At 34.6% G+C, this 24,678-nt stretch overlaps 1 protein-coding gene across 2 annotated transcripts in view; it reads left to right on the plus strand.

Moving 5' to 3' along the window:
- Positions 1-24,678, plus strand: part of AGL (amylo-alpha-1, 6-glucosidase, 4-alpha-glucanotransferase) — a 79,471-nt gene that overhangs the window by 49,067 nt on the left and 5,726 nt on the right. For both annotated transcript variants that reach the window (XM_059135732.1, XM_059135734.1), the window contains exons 25-33: positions 1,994-2,096; positions 5,343-5,568; positions 6,764-6,875; positions 14,572-14,707; positions 16,144-16,256; positions 17,113-17,324; positions 18,471-18,568; positions 20,814-20,901; positions 21,013-21,146. In XM_059135732.1, coding sequence (XP_058991715.1) covers positions 1,994-2,096; positions 5,343-5,568; positions 6,764-6,875; positions 14,572-14,707; positions 16,144-16,256; positions 17,113-17,324; positions 18,471-18,568; positions 20,814-20,901; positions 21,013-21,146 — 1,222 coding nt within the window. The remainder of the gene's footprint in view (positions 1-1,993; positions 2,097-5,342; positions 5,569-6,763; positions 6,876-14,571; positions 14,708-16,143; positions 16,257-17,112; positions 17,325-18,470; positions 18,569-20,813; positions 20,902-21,012; positions 21,147-24,678) is intronic.

Consider the following 24,678-nt stretch of genomic DNA (forward strand, 5'->3'; position numbering starts at 1 on the left):
TAATTCTGAGCCTTCTTAGAAAAAATGTCTGCTCCAAAAAAGGTAAAGACCCAATTAGTAGAAACTTAAATGGCCAAAATGTTCTTTTGTTGTAGTCAAATCTTTTTCCTCTCAATTTATCTTTTATAATTAGCCTTTTATTTCATTCATTCAGTAAATTTATATATATATATATTATATATCAGTTAACAATTGTCAGTGATAGATTAGTAAATAAGCCAGATAAGATTTCTGTAACTGTGAATCCTATTTTCTTCTAGGGAAAGACAGTTACTCATGCAACAAACCAGAAAACAAGAAAACAAGATAATGTCAAATAGTGTTAAATGCTTAGAAGATAGTTATGAATGGATACTGCATACATTTCACTTAAGACTTTAGTTTTCCCTTCCTGAAATATGTGTTATATTTTTGCTTTAGCATATTTCTTTTTTGAGTAGAGTGCTGATTTCCTTTACTTTCCTACTGATTATTGTTTTTAGTACAAATAAAGGTAACGGTGCATTCTTGACATGTTTTATAAGAAACTAAACTCAGTATAGAAGTAAAATTTTAGATTTTATGAAACAAGATGGGACTGGGGAGGGAGACAACCATAAGAGACTCTTAATCTCAGGAAACAAACTGAGGGTTGCTGAGGGTTGGAGCTAAAAGGGTAGAGTGGCTGGGTTATGGACATTGGGGAGGTTATATGCTATAGTGAGTGCTATGAATTGTGTAAGACTGATGATTCACAGACTTGTAGCCCTGAAGCAAATAATACAGTATATGTTAATTAAAAATTTTTAGATTCTATCCATCAATCACCCTATTTTATTTTGTGCATAATGGCTACATTTACATAGAATGTTCAAGTTATTTGGTACCTGAAATCTCTATTTTCTTTTGTAAAACCTGGCCAACAAACTGTAACACTTTTTTTTTTATTTATTTGAGAGGGAGAGAGCATGAGCACAAGTAGGGGGAGGGGCAGAGGGAAAGAGAGAAACAAATGCCCTGCTGAGTAAGGAGCCTGATGGGGGGCCCAATCCCAGGACCCCAAGATTATAACTTGAGCCAAAGGCAGATGCTTCACTGACTGAACCACCCAGGCACCCCTGTAACACTTTTAAGTAGTTTTGAATTAATGAGAAATTTGGTATTAAAGTTTGAATCTAGACTGATAAATTAATAAACATGTTCAGTTATGTATCATTAAGATCATCATTTCATATTTAATTTGTTGCCTCTAATTGCAGGTAGAATCTTTTCAAATATATCATTAGTGTTACATGGCACAGCTCTCTCTCTCTTGAGCTCTTCCACTCTTATATCTGGAGAGTATACTTTATGCTTTAGTAACCATTCCCACTTGTGTCACTGAAAATATATATACCATTAATATTGTATTAAGTGTTTGTTTATATGTTAAATATTAGATCTCTGATTTCAACCCTTAATTTATCAAAAGAAAGTTTATCTGTGTTTAAAGACTCACATTCTAATCCATTTAGATAAGCACCCCTCTCTGCCCCTGACTCTTAATTCCTTTGAGGTCACAGATTCCTTTAAGAATGTAATAAGAATAAAAAGGAAAAAATAAGAATAAGGAACCTCTGGGCGCCTGGGTGGCTCAGTGGGCTTAGCATCCGGCTTCTGCTCAGGTCATGATCCTGGGGGGTCCTGGGATCAAGCCCTGCCTGGCTTCCTGTCAGTAGGGAGTCGGCTTTTCCCTCTCCCTCTGCCCATCCCCTCTGCTCTTGCTCTCTCTCCCTCTCAAAAATAAAGACATAAAATCTTAAAAAAAAAAAAAAAAAGAAGAAGAAGAACATGGAAACTCATCACAGAAATGTTGACATAGGTATAGTCATACATTTTACAGATAATTTTAGAGGGCTTGCCGACTCCTCATTCTTGTTCCCCTGCCTTAGGGGGACTGGCCTACAGTAATGGAGTTCATAGGCCTGTGTGTATTATTAAGATTAACGTATTACTTTGTTGTATTTTCTATTAGGCTTACCTCATTTTTCTTCTGGTATTTTCCGCTGCTGGGGAAGGGATACTTTTATTGCACTGAGAGGTCTACTGCTGATTACTGGACGCTATGTAGAGGCCAGGTAGGAGATCTCTAAAAAGTTGCAATGCAAGTTTATGTGTAAATGTTTTTCACATGCTCTTCAAACTTTCCTTCTTGCCATCTATTCATAACATTTAGGAGGTATGTTTTCCTTAAGTAGTTTTTTTTTTAGTATGTTTATTTAATAAGATCGTAGAATTTCAAAGGAGTGGATATCTTTGATGTTATTAAGTTCTAGTCCTTCATTTATAGGTCAAATTATCGTCAGCATTTGCTAATTGATCTCAGTAAAAATAAAAAGTGTGTAATCATGTTACTAACATCACTCACTAAAGAGTAAAATTTCTATGCCCGAATTGAGTATAAGAACTCAGATGAACTTTTGGGTAAAATTTGAATTTTATCATTTTTTCCCTTCTATAAAGAAGGCTGAGTCGTGTAGAAAGAATTATAGTATCAGGTTTTCCTCTATGTGTTGTCAGGCCTTGTAACCTCCAGTTGTGTCTTTTAGTCTTAAAATAATGTTTTCTTATGTCACAATAATATGAATGAAATTGTCAAAGGTAGAAAAGAGAAGCTGTACAGCAGTGCCACTCAAATCAGCACAAATCAGTACCACAGATCAGCAGTCACCATCACCTGAGAACTTGCTAGAAATGCAAATTCTTGGTCCTTATGCTGGAGCTCTGAATGTGGAGATGGGGAGGGTAGAATAGCAGATGGAAATTTGTGTTTCTACGAGGGCTCCAGGTGATCTTCAGCAGCCCAAGGCAAAAGTTTGACAGCACTGTTCTGCAAGTTAAAACTTTCAGCAGAAAAAGCATTTAAATGATACCTGTTTTGATGTCATTCGAAAAACCTGAAGTTTCCCTCTTCAAATGACAAAAGTTCCGGTTTGGGTCTTTTTAAAATTGAAAATTTCTTTTTTAGATTGAAGATTTCTAAGTGGACATCTGAAATATATTACATTCTTCCCTATTACCTAATATAAGAAGACCTTTTCTTATTCACTTAAGAGACCATTGTGGGGTTATAGAAATTTGGGAGGCTGTTTGCTTCTTCCTTAAATGTTTCTAAATAACTGTGATTAAGAAGTAGAACATGGAACATTAGGATTCAGCCAGTATAGTGGTTAAGAACTTGGGTTTGGGCCAGATGCCACATTCTAATCCTGGTTCCAAATTACCAACTAATACATTATTTATTCTCTTTGTACTCTGTAAAATGGTGATAGTACTTAAATTACAGGGTTTTTCTAAGGGTTTCTTTTTAAGATTTTATTTTTGGGTGATGCCTGGGTGGCTCAGTCCATTTTAGCATCTGACTTCAGCTTAGATATGATCTCAGTATCCTGGGATCAAGCCCTGTGTAGGGCTTCATGCTCAGTGGGGAGTTTTCTCATCCCTCTGCCCCTCCCCTGTTCATGCTCACTCACAAGTGTGCGTTTGCTATCTCTCTCAAATAAATAAAATATTTTTCTAAGAAAAGATTTTAAGTAATCTCTTCAGAGTACATTCCTTCAGAGATGTAGATTTGGGGCTCAAATCTACATCTCTGAGATCAAGAGTCACATGCCCCACCAACTGAGTCAGCCAGGCATCCCTAGTGAGGATTCAATGAACTAATACAGATATAGTGTCTAGAACAACATCTGTCACATACTAAGCATTACATAAATGCAAATCATTACATATAAATTATATATAAATCATCATATATAAATGTAAATCATAATATATAAATCATTGTTATTATTTTCCTTGTTATCTTGGCTCCCAATTATCATTTCTGTATACCATCAACAATTTCTGCTTTTTAATTTTACATATAACTATCTAGATCAGGGGTCAGAGAAATATGGCCTATCACCTGTTTTGTATGACCTGGGAGGAAAGAACAGTTTTTAATGTTTTAAAGAGTCATTTAAAAAAGAAGAAGGATGCATGACTGGGACAGTATATGTGGCCAACAAAGCCTAAAATATTTACTGTCTGATCCTTTGCAGAAAAAGTTTGCCAACACTGACTTGGATGATTCTGAGAGATAATGTATTTGTTAAGGTAGTGCTAGGTGCTATAAATTATAAATTCTTACATTTCAATGGTTTTTCACAAATGAAATTTATTTCTTGCTTCTGGTTCTATGTGGGTGTTCAGGAGCCGGCTTCCCACATAATGATTCAAGGATATAGGCTCCTTCTTCTTGAGAATCAAACATCTCCTAGGGCTTCCGATTACTACTCTCCAGCCAGCTCGCAGAGAGGGAAAGAGAGTGGGGAAAATACACCTGTTTCATGCACTTAACATACATCAGTTCCATTCACCTTCTTGCCTTAGAATCTAGTGATCTGGCCATGGCTACCTAAAAAGTAGGTTGAAGCATGTAGGAAAGCCATTTTTGGCCGGCACAAGGCTGTCGGTACCACAGAGAGTTCTACTTCCTCCTTCTGCAGAGATATTCATGGACAGAGGTCTTTTTATTCAAATTTCAAGTGTATGACATTGTTCTGGATGGTTACGATTGTTGCATTCTGACCTTTTCTTAATTGAAGTGTCACTATCCCTATTAACACTTGTACTGCAGAATACAAATAACTGCACTGTTACTGAAGAGGTGGGCATTAAACTGGGACACAAAATTAATTAAATTTCTAAATTGTTTAACCAAAAGCACTGAAGCCTGGACATTTTAAATGACTTTTCCTAGATCATACAGATGGCAATGCTAGGTTTTAAACCCTAGTCTTACTTTCATGCCCCTTTTAGAAATGCTGTTCCATCTTATGAAGTTGTCATTTGGTATACGATGGTACAATAGTACTTTAAAAGATTAAATATTCTCTACCAGTTTTTGGAAATAAATCATGGTTTCCAAGGTCAGCTTTTACCCATTTATTTTCTTATGTATTTGCTTCTGATTTAAAATAATACAGTTCATGTCGCATTTACTTCAATTTTGAAATACTGCAGATTTCAGAAGTAGACTCTAGAGCTGTAACGGACCCTAAAAGCCACCCAGTCCAATACCTAAGTCCGCAAATGAAAAAACTATCCCAGAGAGGGTAAGCCACACAGATTGTCAGAGGAAAAAGCCAGGGCTAGGATCAAGGTTTCAGGCTTTTAATTCAGTGCTTAATCTCTCATATTATGACCACTTTGTACATGAAAATTCAAAGAAATAGGGACAAGAGAGAAAATGCCTCTGAAATAATAGTCACAAAAAGGGACTTAAATCTTTTAAGTGATTGTTTTCATGTCAAATGATCCACTTAATTCTGTTGTTTTAGGAATATTATTTTAGCATTTGCTGGTACCCTGAGACACGGTCTCATTCCTAATCTCCTGGGTGAAGGAACTTATGCCAGATACAATTGCCGGGATGCTGTGTGGTGGTGGCTACAGTGTATTCAGGATTACTGTAAAATGGTTCCAAATGGCCTAGACATTCTCAAGTGCCCAGTTTCCAGAATGTATCCTACAGATGATTCTGTTCCTTTGTCTGCCGGCACACTGGTAAAAATCCTCTTCAAACAATTTTTTTTTCCTGAAAAATAACTAAGCCTCTAATATAAAAATGTATGTAATAAAGAATCCAAATCTGAAAAATTCTTCAAGCAATGGTATATGTTTGGCACCTGCTAGTTCTCTGAGCAGATAAGACTTGCTTCTTGCTTAAAGAACTTGCAACATGATAGAAGATATGATATGTACCTAATATGGCCATTGTGAAAGGAAGTGCATGAGAAATGCTGTGCATAAAAGGGAGAGAGATAATCTAGTAGATGGTTCTCAGGGAGGACTTCATTAAGTAGCTAAAATTTCACCTAAACTGAACCTTAAAAGGTAAGTGGGATTTTAGCAGAAATGAAGGAAGGTGTGGGAAGACTTCAGAGATGAAAGGAAAAATAAAGTGCAGGGTGGACCAAAGCACAGTTTAGGACATACTGCTTGGTCTGATTTGGCTTTTTATGGAGGGTACCTGCTGGGTAGTAAGAGTAGGTGGGAAAGGGTGAACCAAATTGTGGAGAGCCTGATCACCAATCCAGGGAGTCCAGAGGCTATGTTATAAACAGTGCAGAATAAATAAACATTTTGAGTGGTTTTCTTCCCAGTCAATAATGTACAATGATGCTGTACTTTTGCCACTTCTGATCTACCTTTATATTATAATTTGTTTGGTATGTGACTGTGGAGGCCTTCTAAACCACCTTAGAGTTAGCAGAGGTCTGTGTCCCCATGATGTTTCTATCATGAGATATTCAAAGAACATCTTTCAAAAAAAGTTTTTACCTAAAGTATCATTTTAGTGTGTAATTTACCCCCCTAACTATATATGTGAATGAGTAAGAACAGCAATGCTGATTGAAAGTTTAGATCTCTGTATAAGATAGATACATTTATTAGCTACACAATTCGCTCTAATAGAAATTACACAAATTCACAAGAATCATTTTTGTGTGTCAGCAAAATTACAAACTATTTCATGTCACAGACATGAATAGTCAAAACTACAATATGTTAAATATTCATATGCCAAAGGCTGATTCTACGATTTGGTGTATAAGAGCTCCTTCTTTCCCCAGTCTCACCCGTGATCCCCATTTCTTCCCCAGAAAATATATGTTTCAGAAAATCAGTTGTGGGATTTGAGAGAAGGTAAGAAAAATGTAATTTCTAACAGAATTAATATCCATTATGTCTCAAACAGGATCAACCATTGTTTGAAGTAATACAGGAAGTAATGCAGAGACATATGCAGGGCATACAATTCCGAGAAAGGAATGCTGGTCCGCAGATAGATCGAAACATGAAGGATGAAGGTACATAACTTTACATAGTAAAGATTTACTGATGATGTGGAATTAAATCCTCTAATTGTTCATATATTTGACTAATATTTTATTTGTGTATAAAACTTCAGAATAGGGACACCTGGGTGGCTCAGTTGGTTGGACGACTGCCTTCGGCTCAGGTCATGATCCTGGAGTCCTGGGATCGAGTCCCGCATCAGGCTCCCAGCTCCATGGGGAGTCTGCTTCTCTCTCTGACCTTCTCCTCGTTAATGCTCTATCTCACTGTCTCTCTCTCAAGTAAATAAATAAAATCTTTAAAAAAAAAAAAAAAACTTCAGAATATAACAGTGAGAAAAATTAACACAGTCCTGATCTCACGGGTTTAGTTTAGCTTCTAGAGGAAAAATAAAATTTAATATATTTTGTCAGCTAATTTGAAAGGTAATTTTGGTGGTTGCATTTATAATTATAATAATAAGTACTTACTATGTGCTAGGCATTATGCTAACTTCTTTACCTATGTTACTCTCATTTATACTCCCAAGAACATTGGGGGTGAGTTGTAGTGTTCCCGTTTGTACTGATGAGATGACTGAAGCAGAGTAGCTTGCCTAGAGTCACACAGCTACTAAGTGGCTAAGAGTCACACAGTAGAGTCACACAGCTACTAAGATTTCATCTACAATCAGTCTCTAATTTGGGCTATTAGAAAATTCTTTTTGTAAAAAGTTTCATCTACAGAGTTAGAATAGATACACTTTTTTATCCTCTTAGAAGTTCATCATATTCTTATTTTTGTGGCACACCATCATCACCAGCCAGTGCAAGACTAATGATAATTTATTTTATTACCCTTTAGAAACAGGAAGTAATGCACAGACATATGCGGAGCATACAGTACATATACATTTTTGTGTATTTACTTATGTTCTGCAAAACATATACTGTTTTATATACATATAGATTTTTTTAACTTCTTAATGTTGAAAGAATTGGAGACTGATAGAAAGTTGCAAAAAATAGGGCGCCTGGGTGGCTCAGTCAGTTAAGTGCCTGACTCTTGATCTCAGCTCAGGTCTTCATCTCAAGGTCATGGGTTTGGGCTCCAGGTTGGGTGTGGAACCTAGTTAGACACCTGGGTGGCTCAGTTGGTTGAGCAGCTGCCTTCGGCTCAGGTCATGATCCCAGCCTCCTGGGATTGAGTCCCACATCGGGCTCCTTGCTCGGCAAGGAGCCTGCTTCTCCCTCTGCCTCTGCCTGCTACTCTATCTGCCTGTACTCACTCTCTCTGTCAAATAAATAAATAAAATCTTTAAAAAAAAAAAAAAAGAAAGAAAGAAAGAAAGAAAAGGGAAAAAAAGTTGCAAAAATTATAGATAAGAATATTCTGAAGCCTTCATCCAGTTTTCCCAATGAGGATATCTTACCTTACTGTGTATCTTACTGTAGTACAATATCAAAATCAGGAAACTGACATTAGTTAACTAGACTTTAGAACATATTCAGTTTTAACTATTTTTATATTAGTCATTGGTGTGTGAGCATATGTGTATATGGTTCTGTGTAATTTTGCCCTGTGTATAGCTTCATGTAACTACTAGCACAGTCAAGATACCAAACTGCTCCATAAGCACAGAGGTCTTCCTCATGCTACCCCTTTAGAGTCACACCAACAACCTCTGGTCTCTGGCAACTGCTAGTCTGTTCTGCATCTCTATAGTTTTATCATTTTAAGAATATATATATAGATGAGGGGCACCTGGGTAGCTCAGTGGGTTAAGCCTCTGCCTTCAGCTCAGGTAATGGTCTCAGGGTCCTAGGATCGAGGCCTGCTCAGGCTCTCTGCTCAGCAGGGAGCCTGTCCCCGTCTTTCTCTGCCTGTCTCTCTCCCTACTTGTGATTTCTGTCCCTGTCAAATAAATAAATAAATAATCTTTTTTTAAAAAGGAATATATATAAAAATGGAATTATATAGTATGCAACGTTTTGATATTGATTCTTTCACTAAACATAATTCCCTTTGAGATGCCTCCAAGCTGTTGCATGTATCAATAGTTTATTCCATTGTATTGCTCCACAGTATTCTCTTTCATGAATGTAACATTTCATCTGTTGGACATTTTGGTTTTTTCCATTTTTTGGTTAATATAAATAAGGCTAATATAAACATTTATATACAGGTGTTTGAGTGAACATAAATTTTTTATTTCTCTGGGACAAATGCCCAAGAATATGATTGGGTCATATGTATTTTGTTTTATAAGAAACTGCTGAACTTTTTTCCAAAGTAGCTGTATCTTTTTACATTCCCCCGAACAAACTGAAGAGACCCACCTTCTCCATATCCACAGCAGCATTTGATATTAATCATTTTTTAAGCTGTTCTGGTGGTTGTGTATACCACTGTATGTTGTGGTTTTAAGTTGCATTTCCCTAATGACTAATGGTATTGAACATCTATCTATTCATGTGCATATTTGTCATCTGTATCTCTTTTTGGTGAAGTCTGTGTCTTTTGCCCATTTTCTAATTGGATTATTGGGTTTTTTCTTTTTTTACTATTGATGTTTTTTGTGTGTGAGGCAAAATGCACATTTATCATTTTACCATAAAATATATCATTTTAACCATTTTTTTCAAAGATTTTATTTATTTATTTGACAGAAAGATCACAAGTAGGCAGAGAGGGAGGCAGAGAGAGAGAGAAAAGCAGGCTTCCCGCTGAGAAGAGAGCCCGATGCCGGGCTCGATCCCAGGACTCTGGGGTCATGACTTGAGCCGAAGGCAGCGGCTTAACCCGCTGAGCCACCCAGGCACCCCTATTTTAACCATTTTAAGTACACAGGAGCTTTAAGTACATTGTTGTGTAACCATCATTGCTATCCATTTCCAAAATTTTTCATCATCCCACACTGAAATTCTGTACCTAGTAAACAATAACCCCATTCTCTCATCCCCTAACCCCTAGTAACCACTATTCTATTTTCTGCATCTAAATATTTAACTGTTCTGTGTACCTCATATACATGGAATCATACAGTATTTGTACTTTGTGTTTGGCTTCTTTCACTTGGTATTACTGTATCAGAGCTCATACACTATACTCGTATGCTCTTTGATTAAATACTACCAAATTTCTTTCCATAATGATTACATTAGTCTATATTCCCACTAAAAGCCAAATTGACCTTATCTATGATGTCCTTCACTGTAGTTTATTTCAGAAATCCTATCCCACCCTCGTGTCACAAAGATAATGTCTCACATTTATTAACTTTGTAGGCTTGCCTTTTACAAATAAAGAAGAACCAACACATTCCGTTTTAATCCACTCATCTTGTCCTTATGATTTTTGTTCCTAAGACCTATATCTATATAACTGTACCAACTGATTCCTAACAAAACAAGTAATTTAGCATGTGCCCCATCTGTATTTTAATGAATTATTTTGACTCGACTTTTTCATTCTCTTTTCTTTGGTTATTTCTTTTTTTAGGGAGCAATAAACTTTTATATGTACTTTGATCATCTTTTCTATCCATCTCTCTTACAACATCCTCCAAGATTTATTTATTTGAGTTAATTCAATGAATTAATCTCATTTATTTGTTACTTATGAAACCTCTCAGAACAGTGCCCAGTAAAAAAGCATGTGTGATCTCTAAGGTTATAGTTGTTTCCATTGTTGTGTTACGAGCACTATCTTCAAGAGTGTTTTTATTTTTACTTTTTTTAAAAAGATTTTATCTATTTATTTCACAGAGAGGGAGAGACAGTGAGAAAGGGAACACAAGCAGGGGGAGTAGATGGGAGCCCGATGGAGGGCTCCATCCCAGGACACTGGGATTGTGATCTGAGCCGAAGGCAGATGCCTAACAACTGAACCACCCAGGCATCCCAAGTGTTTTTAAAGTTGGAATTTATGTGTCAGAACTTCTGAGGCCTTGTATGACTGGAAATTTTTTTATTATGTTCTCACATTTAAATGACATAATGCACTTGAGTTTAAGTTCTTTTCCTTCAATATTTTAAAAAGTATTATTCCATTGTCTTCTTGCATCCAATTATTTTCTGTTGACCTTTATCTTGTTCCATTAGTAGTGATCTATTCTTTCTTTCTTGAAGCTTTCAGAACCATCTCTTTGTTTTCATTCAGGATTTTATTCTAACTTTTCTTATCTGTTTCATTTGGCATTCTATGAGCCCTTTCAATCCGATATCTTCTCTTATTTCTGGAATATTTGTCATTTTATTTCTTCAGCTTTTTCTTTTCTTTATGCTTTCAGGGAGTACTATTATTTGGATATCTTCTTGTTTGTGTCTACCCACACAGCTTTTAGCTCCTTTCTTATATTTTTAAGAAAAAATATATATTTTTTCCCTTTTATCTATTTTTTTCTTATCCATTCCTGCTGCCTCTGGAAATTTTTTAGTCTGATCTTCCATCTCACTAATTCATTCTTCAGCCATATCCATCTACTATTTAGTCCCTTTACTGTTTTCTTTATTTCAGCTACTAAAAAATTTAGACCTGGGGTGCCTGGGTGGCTCAGTCGTTAAGCATCTGCTTCCGGCTCAGGCCATGATCCCAGGGTCCTGGGGTAAACACAAGAGAAGCATTCAGTCTTACCAGTACTCAAACAAATTAATATTAAAGTGGGTCACCACTTTTCCCCAGTAAATTATCATAAGAGAGAGCATAGCATAAATGAAAGCACCAATGCTAGAAGCAGACTTGCTATCTTTTTTTTTTTTAACTAACATATGCAGACTTGCTATCTTAAAATTCCCCTCTACTCATTTTCTAGCTATGCTCTGTTGCATAAGTTTTAACTTCTCTTTGCCTCTCTCATCTGTATTTGTAAAAGAAAGATAATAATAGCACCTACCTCCTAAGGTTGACATGAGGATTCAATGATATAAGTATGTTAAAGCACTTAGTACAGTGCATGGCACATAGTAGTGTAAGTCTGCTATTAGCAAAAAACAATGTACTCATTTGCTGGGACTGCTGTAACAAAGTACCACACACTGGGTGGTTTAAATGACAGAAATATGGTCTGTCAGTTCTGGAGGTGAGGGGTCCAAAATTAAAGTCTTGGCAGGGTTGACTCGGCCCTAGGGCTATGAGAGAAAGATCTCTTCCAGACCCCTCTCCGAGGCTGGTAGATGGCCATGTTCATGTTTACATGGTGTTCTCCCTGTATTGTCACATCAGCTTCCTTCTGTGCATTGTCTGTGCCCAAATTTCCTTATCTTACAAGGATACCAGTCAAACTGGATTAGAGCCCAGGCTAATGACCTTATTTTAATGTGATTAACTTTTTAGATTACTATCTCCAAATAAAGTCACATTCTGATATACTGGGTTTAGGACTTCAGCGTATGAATTTGGGTGTTTATACAATTCAGTCCATAACAAACAGTAACAAATAACTGTTTTTAGTTTTGAGAGGTATTCAGATACTACAGATGACATTGTTAATTGACTCATTCTTCTTGGAAAGCAACCTGGAGATAGATAGATAGATAGATACCCAAATATGTTTTATGAGATATAAAATATTCATGTTTTTGTTCATGAATTTATTCCACTCCTGGGACTTTAGTCCATGAAATAATCTAAAACACATAAAAAAGTGATATTACATGATATTGATCATAACATTGCTTACAATCACATAAATGGATGAAACAGTCTTTATGTTTAACAGGAAATGTTTACATTGACTTGAATGAAAAATTCTGTAATTCCTACAAATCATAATTTTTATAATTTGTATAATATTGGGGCACCTGGGTGGCTCAGTAGGTTAAAGCCTCTGCCTTCGGCTCAGGTCATGATCCTGGGGTCCTGGGATCGAGCTCCACATCGGCTCTGTGCTCAGCAGGGAGCCTGCTTCCACTTCTCTCTGTCTCTCTCTGCCTGCCTCTCTGCCTGCTTGCTGTCAAATAAATTAAAAAATAAATAAATAAATAAATAAAAATGATTTGTATAATATTAATATAATGTAAATATTAAGGACTATAAAATATTAAGGACTTATGGGTGTTGAATGTAATACATGAAAAATCGTTGATATGAATATTTATGAAAATATTATTAAGTGAAAAGACTAGAAAGGAATACATAAATGTAATAGTTTTGTTGGGATAATAGGATTGTGGACTTGTTTTGTAACATGATTGTTTTTAATGTAAAATGATAATCATTTTAAGTGATCTTTGTTTTTAATGTAAAATGATAATCATTTTAAGTGATCTTTGTTTTTAATGTAAAATGATAATCATTTTAAGTGATCTTTGTTTTTAATGTAAAATGATAATCATTTTAAGTGATCTATTTCAGATATTTCAGGTAACTCACTAACTCATTGGCAAATTTTGATGTTAGACTGAAGAACTTAAATTCTAGGGCGCTTGGGTGGCTCAGTTGGTTAATCATCTGCCTTTAGCTTAGGTCATGATCCTGGGGTCCTGGGATTGAGCTCAGCTTCAGGCTCCCTGCTCAGCAAGTAGTCTGCTTCTCCCTCTTCCCTGCTTGTGCTCTCTCCAATTCTGTCTCCCAAATAAATAAATAAAATCTTAAAAAAAAAAAAAAAAGAACTTAAATTCCTTCTTACATGTTCTAAATTATATTTTAAACAGTAGTTAACCCCCTTTATTTAATTTAGTGTTTGTAGTGGTAACATACAAATTGTATATATGATTGAACCAGTAAGAATCACTGATACTTTTTTTATCCTTCACTTAGGGAACAAAATAGAAATTGATTTTATATTTAAAAGAACATTTTTTGTGATATCTGTGAATAATTGTAGTTTTTAAATAAGATTTTAGGTTTTACTGAAACATTTCAGTAAGAGAAAATAATAATATAAATTACACCTTTAGCCTAGAAATAAAATTAGACAGATATTTAACATTTGGTCATATTTTCTTCAAATCTTTCTTTTTTGTTTTGTAAAGAAATAAACCATTACAAATGTATCTGAAGCTTCATCTTTATCTCTCTCTCTCTTTCCTCCCTCTCTAGAATTAATGACTATGCTATAATCAGGGTTTTTTTTTTTGCCATGTATGTATTTGTATTTTATGAGTTTGTGTTTGAGTATGTGTAAATTACATATGATTTGTATCATGTATTTATTCTATATACTACATTATTCACGTAGCATATTATATAGTATGTAGCCAGTATATTATAAATACACTATAATATATACATATAACTTTTATGTTTTTAAATTTTATCAAGTATTATCATATTAGACATAATCATATCAACATACATGGTTATATAAGTATTATCTATATCTAAACTTCTAAGAAAAAGTATCTTATTATACATATCCTTTTGCAACTTGTTTGCTTGATCTTTTTGTTTTGAGGTCTTATCAGTTATGATGCATTGTAAATCCAGTTCATTAATTTTAAATGGTATAGTGAGTTTTCCACATATGAATAAACCACTGTGTTTATTCACTCCTCTGCTCAGTGACTATTTTCTTGCTAATACAAACACATTGCATTGAATATCCATGTACATACCTTCATAGGCACATAGGTAAGGATCTCTCTAAAGTACATATCTAGAAATGAAATTACTTAGAATATGCGCATCTTCAACTTTTAAGGTATTACCACATTGCTCTCAGGAGTAGTTTTCCTAGTTTATTATATCCCTATCCGATTTTATAAGTGTTCTATTTTGCTTTTTCAGGCTTTAATATAACCGCAGGGGTTGACGAAGAAACAGGATTTGTTTATGGAGGAAATCGCTTAAATTGTGGCACCTGGATGGATAAAATGGGAGAAAGTGACAGAGCTAGAAACAGAGGAATCCCTGCCACTCCAAGGTAATATTTATTTGTATGGTAATTGTATAATAATACCTTTTTTAAAACCACTTGTGGAGTCTTTTATTCTATTAACCATGAAGTCTTCATGGTTAGTCATCAGTCAAAAGTCATCAGTCAAAATGTGGGGCAGTTCAGTAGGTTAAACGTCCAACTCTTGGTTTCGGCTCAGGTTATGATCTCATGGGTTGTGAGATCAAGCCCCACATTGCCCCGCCCCCCACCGCCACGCTGGGCCCTGCACTCAGTGCAGAATCTGCTTGAGATTCTGTCTCCTCCACCACTCACGGACTCACACACGAGTGCACACACTCTCTCTCAAATAAATAAATAAGTAAATGATCTTTATAAAAAGTCAATCAGTCAAACTCTCCCTTCCTCCCTCCTACTTCCTCTTCCACTCACTCCTTTCTCTCCTACAATATAACTCTCTTGTTACAAGTCATCAAGTAAAGCTCTTTGTTCTTTTCTGGAAATTCTCATGGGTGATTCTCTACAAGCATCTCAAAGGAAAGTTTTGTGATTCATTATCCCTGTCATTAAGATCTTATCTTAACCTGAACTGCTTTCATTGTAAATATTTCATTATGCCCATCGTTTATAAATGTAGAAAATGCCCAGATCCTGTTCTTTATGGAATACTTTTAATTTCTGAGCCCTTTTCCCCCCTAATATTTTTTATTAATCTTTTATCCCATCATTTCTTTTTATGGTTTCAAATGCTTAATACTACATACTAGGGATGCCCGGAGGGCTCAGCTGGTTAAGCATTTGGTTCTTGATATTAGCTCAGGTCTTGATCTCAGGATCATGAGTTTAAGCCCTTTTATTGGGTTCCATGCCTAGTGTGGAGCCTACTTTTAAAAAATGAAAAATTAATTAAGTAAAAAAAAAGTATTAAGTCTGAGAAACTATTTTCTTATTCCAAATTTTATCTTCAGTCAGACTTGTGAAAAAAATCATTTAATTTTATGTGTCGTTACATGCTTTGCAAATTGTTTTTAAAACATGTTTATTTTGGTACATTATTAGATCTTATACTTCCCTTTCATTTTTCTTAAAAATGGGCTTTCAGATTATGTGTATCTTCCCCGGCTTTATCCAGCCTTATCTCCCAAGTTTGCTATCTTTTCTCTGGTGCTCTATTTCAGTATTCTCTGGTTCCTCACCCCTACCTTTTCCAGCTGCCATCTCCTTAAACTCCATAATCACCATTCCACTTCATAGAACTTTTTTTAATTGTTAAGAGGGTAAGCAATGGCTAAATAGTAAGAGGAGTGATTTCTTATATATGTAGTATACATTTCCATAAAGTGAGGGTTTTTTATAGATAATTATTTTTATAGCATATAATTCATCAAAATTTTTTATTGAATGCCCTTTAAGTAGTGCTTAAATGACTCCAACTCCCAGAATAAAATTTATTTTAATTTTAGAGATGGGTCTGCTGTGGAAATTGTGGGCCTGAGTAAATCTGCTGTCCGTTGGTTGCTGGAATTATCCAAAAAAAGAATTTTCCCTTATCATGAAGTCACAGTAAAAAGACATGGTAAGCTATTTATTTTATTTAAAAAGAAACTTTGAATATACTGTCTGTACTCTTAATCTGTGTAATCATCATTTGAGTCTATGAACTAATATTAGAAACCCTTAAGATTAAGAAGAAAGAAAAAACGTTAATTTCCTAGTATAAATGTAACAAACCTGGTGACTAACCATATTTTTGCAGCAACTTTGACCTGAGATATGACAAGCATCATAGTCACTGTCTTACTATGCTTTTCTTTGTCCTTAATGTGACTGTGAGCAAGTTGCATTTTTGTGAACACTTATGAAATCTTTACATCTCTTTTTCTACAACTGTGCTATGCAAAAGAAATATAATTTGAGCCATATATATTATCTTTTTCAGCCACATATATAATTTTAAATTTTCTAGTAGTCTCATTTTAAAAAGTAGAAATAGGGGATATTGATTATGATAATACATTTTATTAATTCAATATATGCTGAATGTTATTTCAGCATGTAATCAGCATGAAATTATTCATGAGCTGCTTTGCATTCTTTTCTGGGAGGAGTATTTTCTTTGAAATCCGGTATATATTTTACACTTCTGGCACTTCTCAATTCAGACTAGCCTCATTTCAAGTGCACAATACATGTAACTTTATCAAACATGTTAAGAGTGATACAAAGACAAATCTGGGATCATTTGATGGAATCTAATCCTTTCTGGTAATACAATGAACGATAATTTTAAATTTCAGGCTACTGTCCTTTAAAAGACCCTGATACTTTTAAAAAGTGGATAATTTATTGCCTAAATATTACTCTTCGGCTGTAACTAAATATATGGCTTTCTTAGAATGCTGAAAACTGCCAAGTCTTTTCTCATGTTTCAGGAAAGGTTGTGACAGTCTCATATGAGGAGTGGAACAGAAAAATACAAGCCAACTTCGAAAAGTTGTTTCATGTGTCAGAAGACCCTTCAGATTCTAATGAAAAGCATCCTAATCTGGTTCACAAACGTGGCATATACAAAGATAGTTATGGAGCTTCAAGCCCTTGGTGTGACTATCAACTCAGGCCTAATTTTACCATAGCAATGGTTGTAGTAAGTGAATTGTTATTTTCAAATTTCAGAAATGTTATGATAGAGTATATTTAAAGATTTTATTTATTTATTTAGAGTATATTTAGTTTTTTATTCCCATTTGTTTTCAAACTCATTTACTTGCCAAAAAGTATACTGTTTGCTAGCTAGTTTAATACAGTCTTTCTAAATTAATAAAACATTGTGCATACCACCCTTAACCTACAACATCTAGCATCAAAAAAACAGAAAATAACAGATGACAACTAATAAAGTGCTTCCCAGTGTTTTTCATATGATAGCACACATAGAAAATAATGGTATTTGTACAGCAAATACTGGACAAAATGGATTAGGTTAGTGGTGCCAGGTCCAACTGCTTTAGTTAGCCACGGGCCCACCCACTGCGTGGAAAGCTGAAGGCCTGGGTATTTCGGCACACCTGTGCAATGACCAGTAGTACCTCAACACCTACTTGGGAAGCTTTAGACTGGTGAATTAATGTGAGTAGCTTCAACTCGTACTCGGTTTCCTTCATTGTATTGCTGTAATATGTTCTATCTAGCCAGGAATTCTAGACTCCCTTTATTTTATCTCTACTTAGTCTAAAAGTAAACTATAAGGACAGTAAAACAGAGAAGGTGTGTGCCCTTCTGTGCCTGCTTAGCTGTTTCTACCTTATCGAAAAGAGTACTAAATATGCTTTCTCTCCTTCTCCATATCACAAATAAATTTACTCATGCTGTTAGAATGCAAGTTATTTCTATTTTTTGCTATAACCCCAAAAGCAAAAACAATTACCAGATACACTTAAAGGAAGCTATTATAAATCTTCTGAAAAATGAATTAGATGTGTTTACATGTGCTCTGCCTTCATTGTAGCTGTGGAAACTTCCTTTGGAGCTCATACACGTTCTTAAAATGACACAAGGAAATAATCACCTCTAGCATCTTTCCTACCTTCTAAGGCCAAGAACAGTGCTTCTGAGTCAGCCCCTTACCATTAGATCTGGTTAGGCATCTGTGCTCAAAACCAATTCAACCCACACTAAATTTTTAAATAGTTTTCATTTCCAAGTTTATGAATAGTTTATGTTCCACTGTGGGTGAAAACTAATTCTTTTGTGAGCTTCGAAAGTTTGAATATTTGTTTTTGACATTCATTAGGCCCCTGAGCTCTTTACTGCAGAAAAAGCATGGAAAGCTCTGGAGATTGCAGAAAAAAAATTGCTTGGTCCCCTTGGCATGAAAACTTTGGATCCAGAGTAAGTTAAAATATAAATCTTAAAAATGTTGTTCATATGGTATATAATAAATAATCATATTTAATTATATTTAATCTTGGCATGAAAACTTTTGACCCAGAGTAAATTGGAGTATAAGTATTAAGAATGTTGTAGATATTATATTGCATCAGCCCTAATTTTTTTGGTTGTCAGCACACTCTCTGAAATTGCGTTCAAACAGTTTTTAAAAATACCACCTGTATCTTCATTAAATATCAGTATTCATAATGCTTGTCCTATATTGAGTAATTAGTAAGAGTTTTAAGCTTATAAAACTAATACATTATGGCTATTTCCTAATGCCTATTGTTTTCTGATTATAAAAGTAATACATGATTATTATGGACATTGGAAGCATAGACATATTGTCTCCTTAGAGACAGTCTTTATTTTCCAAGTTGTTAACTCCCAGTAGTTCCCTCCATATTTCTAAATACTATGTGTATACAGATGTTCCTTGAGTTTTTTAAAAATATTAGACATTAATTGATTACTTCTAATGATGACAGATAAAAGAGTAACTCTCTCCTCACCTTACTACCAACCATTTCCATCCTTTCTATATAATTACCCCACTGTTTTTATTTAAACCATTAACTGACTTTGTTTTTATTTTGATTATGTGTTTATGCCATGTTATATTTTTCTTTTCCAACTTTTGTTTTTTCTTGAGTTTCTAATGACCTTCCTGTTTGTCTTTTGTTGTTTTCCTTTAAAGCTTGATACCCAACATAATTTGCTTTCTATATCAATATATGGCAGAGACCCTTTTCTATATAATATCCTTACCTTTGAAGAATTTTCCTAATTTACTATGTACTCATTTCAGTCTTGAGATGCAGACTTTTTGTGTGTATCTACATTCTGAGGTGTTCTTCATAATTTCAGGGGTGTTAGGAACCACTGGAACCTACAGTTCAAGCTTACTCATGTAGCAAGTTCTGCCTCTCACTAAAAGAAAAAAAGTGATAATTTATTAAACTGACTACAGATAACTTTCTTGTATTATCTCTCTATGTCTACAAAAACATATCTGTATTATGTGTCTTTATAAGTTTGTAATAGTTTGTTAAGTTTGTAAGTATATAAATTTTCTATGTCTATTTGGTTGCTATTTGTAATTTGATAAGTATCTATTTTAATTAGGTTTTTTAAAAAAAACTTATTCCAATTTTAGTTAGTTTTAAAATAACTTCATGGACAAGTTTAAAAAACAACCTTTCTGGGCATCTGGGTGGCTCAGTGGGTTAAGCCTCTGTTTTCGGTTCAGGTTGTGATCTCAGGGTCCTGGGATTGAGTTCCGCATCAGGCTCTCTGCTCAGTGGGGAGCCAGCTTCCCTCTCTCTCTACCTGCCTCTCTGCCTACATGGGATCTCTCTCTATGTATCAAATAAATAAAATCTTTAAAAAAAAAAAAAAAAACCTAGGGCACCTGGGTGGCTCAGTGAGTTAAAGCCTCTGCCTTCGGATCAGGTCATGATCTCAGGGTCCTGGGATCAAGCCCCACATCGGGCTATCTGCTCAGCAAGGAGCCTGTTTCCCTGGCTCTCTCTCTGCCTGCCTCTCTGCCTACTTGTGATCTCTGTCTGTAAAATAAATAAATAAAATATTTTTTTAAAAAAACCTTTCATATATAATAATTAATAAAAATGTATCTCTAATGTTTACTAATTAAAGTTATTTTGTGTGTATTTTAGTCATCATCAGTATATGAGAAGCTTAGTAAAATAATTGACTTTAACTAATATTTAGTGTCGGACTAACTCCTTGAAGGCAAGATACCTGAATACTATATTTATTTTTTATTTTTTATTTTATTTCATATTTATATCTTTTTTTTTTCTTAGCCAGTATCTATTTGTTAATCATTTCCTAACACATTGTTAAAGTATTCTGGAGGTGCTGGGCTGGCTCAGTCAGTAAGGCATGTGACTCTTGATTTCAGGGTCATGAGTTCAAGTCCCACATTGGGTGTAGAGCTTACTTAGAAATTAGTTAATTAGCTAATTAATTAATTTTTTAAATGGGTTGTAAAAAAAAACCCCAAAGTATTCTAAACTCAGTATATACTAATTTAAGGTTAGATAGATGATGAGCTTATTCTATAGATTTGGAAGGCAAAATAATTTTATTATTTCTCTTACTTTTGCTATTGAAAAATCTTTCTAATGCTTCTTGTGTAATAACTGATCTTTTTCTAACCTAAATTTCAATCATTTTGCAGTGATATGGTTTACTGTGGAATTTATGACAATGCCTTAGACAATGACAACTACAATCTTGCTAAAGGTTTCAATTATCACCAAGGACCTGTAAGAATTTCATTCTCTTTTCAGAGTTTTCGGTTGAAGTTATTTTTCAAATAGCTTTAAAGGTATTCACAGTTTTAATTTTTTCTTTACTTTTAAATCACCCTTTTTTAGGAGTGGCTGTGGCCCGTTGGGTATTTTCTTCGTGCAAAATTATATTTTTCCAAATTGATGGGTCCTGAGGCTAATGCCAAGACTGTGTTTTTGGTTAAAAACATTCTTTCCCGACACTACGTTCATCTTGAGAGGTAAGTCATCAGGGGTCATGTAATTTCCATAACTAGTGTTTAGTCAGTTTATTAGATATTAGGTAAATAACAATTCCTTAAAATTCATTTCCATATACTCTAGGTATCCCAGTGAAATTTAAAAGCTTTACTCTTTTAGTATGACAAGTTCAATGATATAATTGTCACCTTCCTTTAATTATTTTAGGTTACTATTTATTTTAATTTGAAGATGATATTGCATGATTTATACATGTGGAATAGTCTGATTTTTTAAATACAGTGGATATTTGGGGGTGTGACTAAAACAGAATAAATACAAAAACTAAAAGTATTCAGGCCGGGCCCTTTGAGTTAAATGATTTAAAGACATATGTGGTCGTCATGGGGGAGGTACAGGGGAAGGATGAGTGAAATAGGTGAAAAGGGTTAGAAATGCACTTACTTTAATAAGCACTGAGTAATGTATAGAATGCTGGTTCATTCTATTGTATAACTGAAACTAATATAATACTGTATGTTAATTTTTTATTTAGACTAATTTAAAAATAAATTAAAAATAAAGATATATCAATTAATAATTTTCAGAAATGTTTTACTATAATTAAAATATCAGGTTTGGTTTTTGCTATTATTTCAAATCCATTTGTCACCTCCTTTGTCATAATTATTAGAGATAGTGTCAGAGTTATATGTCTTTGTAAGATGATATATATGTATATAGTCAAAAGCTATCCTAATTTCCCAAATCTAGATTAAACCTAAATATAGGCATGCCTTGGAGATAGTGTGGGTTCAGTTCCAGACCACTGCAGTATAGCAAAAATCACAGTAAAGTGAGTCAAATAAACTATTCAGTTTCCCAGTGCATGTCAAAATTACATTTACACTGTACTGTGATCTATTTAATATGCCATAGCATTATGTCTAAAGAAACCAATGTACATACCTTAGTTTAAAAGTGTTTTATTGCTAAAAAGTGCTATCATCTGAGCCTTCAGCAAATCATAATCACTGACCACAGATCACCATAACAAATAAAATAATAATGAAGTTTGAAATACTGTGAGAAATACCAAAATATCACATAGACAAAGTGAGCAAATGCTGTTGGAAAAATGGGCCTATAATAGACTTGCTTGATGCTGGGTTGCTACAGACCTTCAGTTTGTAAAAAACACAGTGTCTACAAAGTGCAGTAAAGCAAGGCACAATAAAACAAGGCATGCCTGTATATGTACAGCTTATTGCTCAGAATAATTATGCATAAACAGCATAAATTTTATCTCCTTGATTATATGAACACAAAGGGCTGCCATCCATCACCATGAATGTTGTTTTCTATTTTTTTCAAAATTTGATTTTATTCACTTGAATGTAGTCACAGAAAACCCAACCCTTTCATAATTCTTGTTCCTCATCTAGAAATTGAGTCTGATTGTATGTGAGGTGAATATTCTTATAACCTATCTTTATTGCCCCACAGTATTTATTTTTGTTTGCATTTCTTTTTCTTTCTTTTGTCTGTGAGAAGTAAAATCATCTTGCACTGCCGGGATCATTCTTCTACTTTACCCATGATCCCATTCCTCCTACCTGTTCCCTGATCTCGCTCTACTAATTATCCTCTCTTGGTATTCCACTTGATTCTTTCTTCTTAAGCTAGAAAGAAATTTGTCATCCCATCCTAAATAAAGTCCATTCATACCGTTCCTACTTCTAGCTGTGTCCTAGCATTCTGTTTCCTTCTCAGCACACTTCCTATAGGAGTAGCCTCATTCCTTTTGCTTTCTGTGACCACTCAACAAGATCCTTCCTTTGCTTCGCTGCTTCTTTTTTTTTTTTTTTTTTTTAAAGATTCTATTTACATTAGGTAGGGGAGGAGCAGGGAGTCAGAGAGTGACAAGCAGACTCCCCAGAGCTCAAAGCAGGGCTCAATCTCACAACCCTGGGATCTTGACCTGAGCCAAAACCAAGAGTTAGATGCTTAACTGACTGAGCCACGAAGGCGCCCCTTCAACAAGATCCTTTCTCATTCCCAGATCCCATGACTTCCTTCCAAGTTCTCTTCTTTGACCTGCCTATACTATTTAAAGTTGTTGCTTTCTTCTTTTCATAAAAAACCTTATGCCATCTGTATTAAGTTCCCCCTTGTTTACCTCACGCTAATAACAATTATAATAATAGGAAATAATACTTACCGAGTACTTACTGTGTTCCCGGCATTGTTCTAAATGCATTTATATGATACCACTCATTTAATCCAGAAACTATATAAAATAGCTATTATCATTATGATTATCCTATTATTATTATTATTATTCACTTCTCCACTCTCTAGGTGTGTCACCATGGGCAGGTTACTTGACTTCTCTGGGCCTGATTCCTCATATAATGGATGTACCATGATTGTTTTGAGGATTAATATGTTAGTTAGTACTTGTCATGTGGACAGGATACTAACTTAGCTATGAGCTATGATTAGTTATTTCCATTTTATAAATGAAGCTAAGAAAGCTAAGTAATTTCTACAAAGTAAAATGGCAAGGAATCTGCTAGAGCTGTTACTAAACTCTAAGCAACCTGCTTCATAGGCTGTGCTCTTAACTACTACACTATTATCTCGATTTACTGTTGTTAATGGCTTTTCTTCCTGGCACCTATGTTCACTCTCCAAAAATCTGTCCTTAATCTTCCTTTTTTTTTAAATCTACATTTTCTCCTGTTATATTTCATCTATCCCATGTCTTCATTCTCTAGCAAACTTTGAATTCTCTCATAAGGTTCACTACTACTTTTAAACTACCTGATATACTTCTTACCTTGGATATCTTTCTGCCCTCACTCATCTTCTCCCACACACATGATTTTCTTCCCACTGCTGTTATGGTATTACCATTATGCATGATCTGCAAGCTCAAACATCCCAGTTACTTTTGAATTTTACCCCATTACTTCTCCAGAACATCCAGTTAGTTGCCAAGACTTGATTCTGCTATATTCTGCTTTCTAACAGCCCATCTTCTTTGCTCTTGCTGCTGCCTAACTTGTAACTCAGAGCCTTTTCTCTGAACTAGGCAATAGCCTCCACACTTCCAGTCTCCCCCTCTCTCCATCTTGTCATATTACCTCAAACAAGATTAATTTGCTTGAAATATAACTCTCACAATTTTAGTCTTATGTTTATTCAGTAATTCCCTATTGCCTGCAAAATGAAATGCAAATTCCTTACTTTCTACAGTTTTTTCTCAAACTACCTTTGCTTTTTTATATCTTACTATTTCCTAATAGCTACATTTGATAGCATACTAGCTTCAGGTGTGAGCTTTGGGTCAAGACTGGATTTCAAATTTGTCCTTGTTACTTACTTTACATATAACTTGGAGCAAATTACTTAACCACTCTGAAATAAATTTCTTCCTCTGTATTATGGTAATAGCTCATTATTTGCTGTCATGATTAAATACATAGTTCAAAAAGATAGTTCAAAAATACTTGTTACAATTTAAGAAGTGATTTTATCTAAAGTGAATTATTATTCTTTTAATTATCT

Source organism: Mustela lutreola, chromosome 10 (genome assembly GCF_030435805.1).
Source record: "Mustela lutreola isolate mMusLut2 chromosome 10, mMusLut2.pri, whole genome shotgun sequence".
NCBI classification, from domain to species: domain Eukaryota; kingdom Metazoa; phylum Chordata; class Mammalia; order Carnivora; family Mustelidae; genus Mustela; species Mustela lutreola.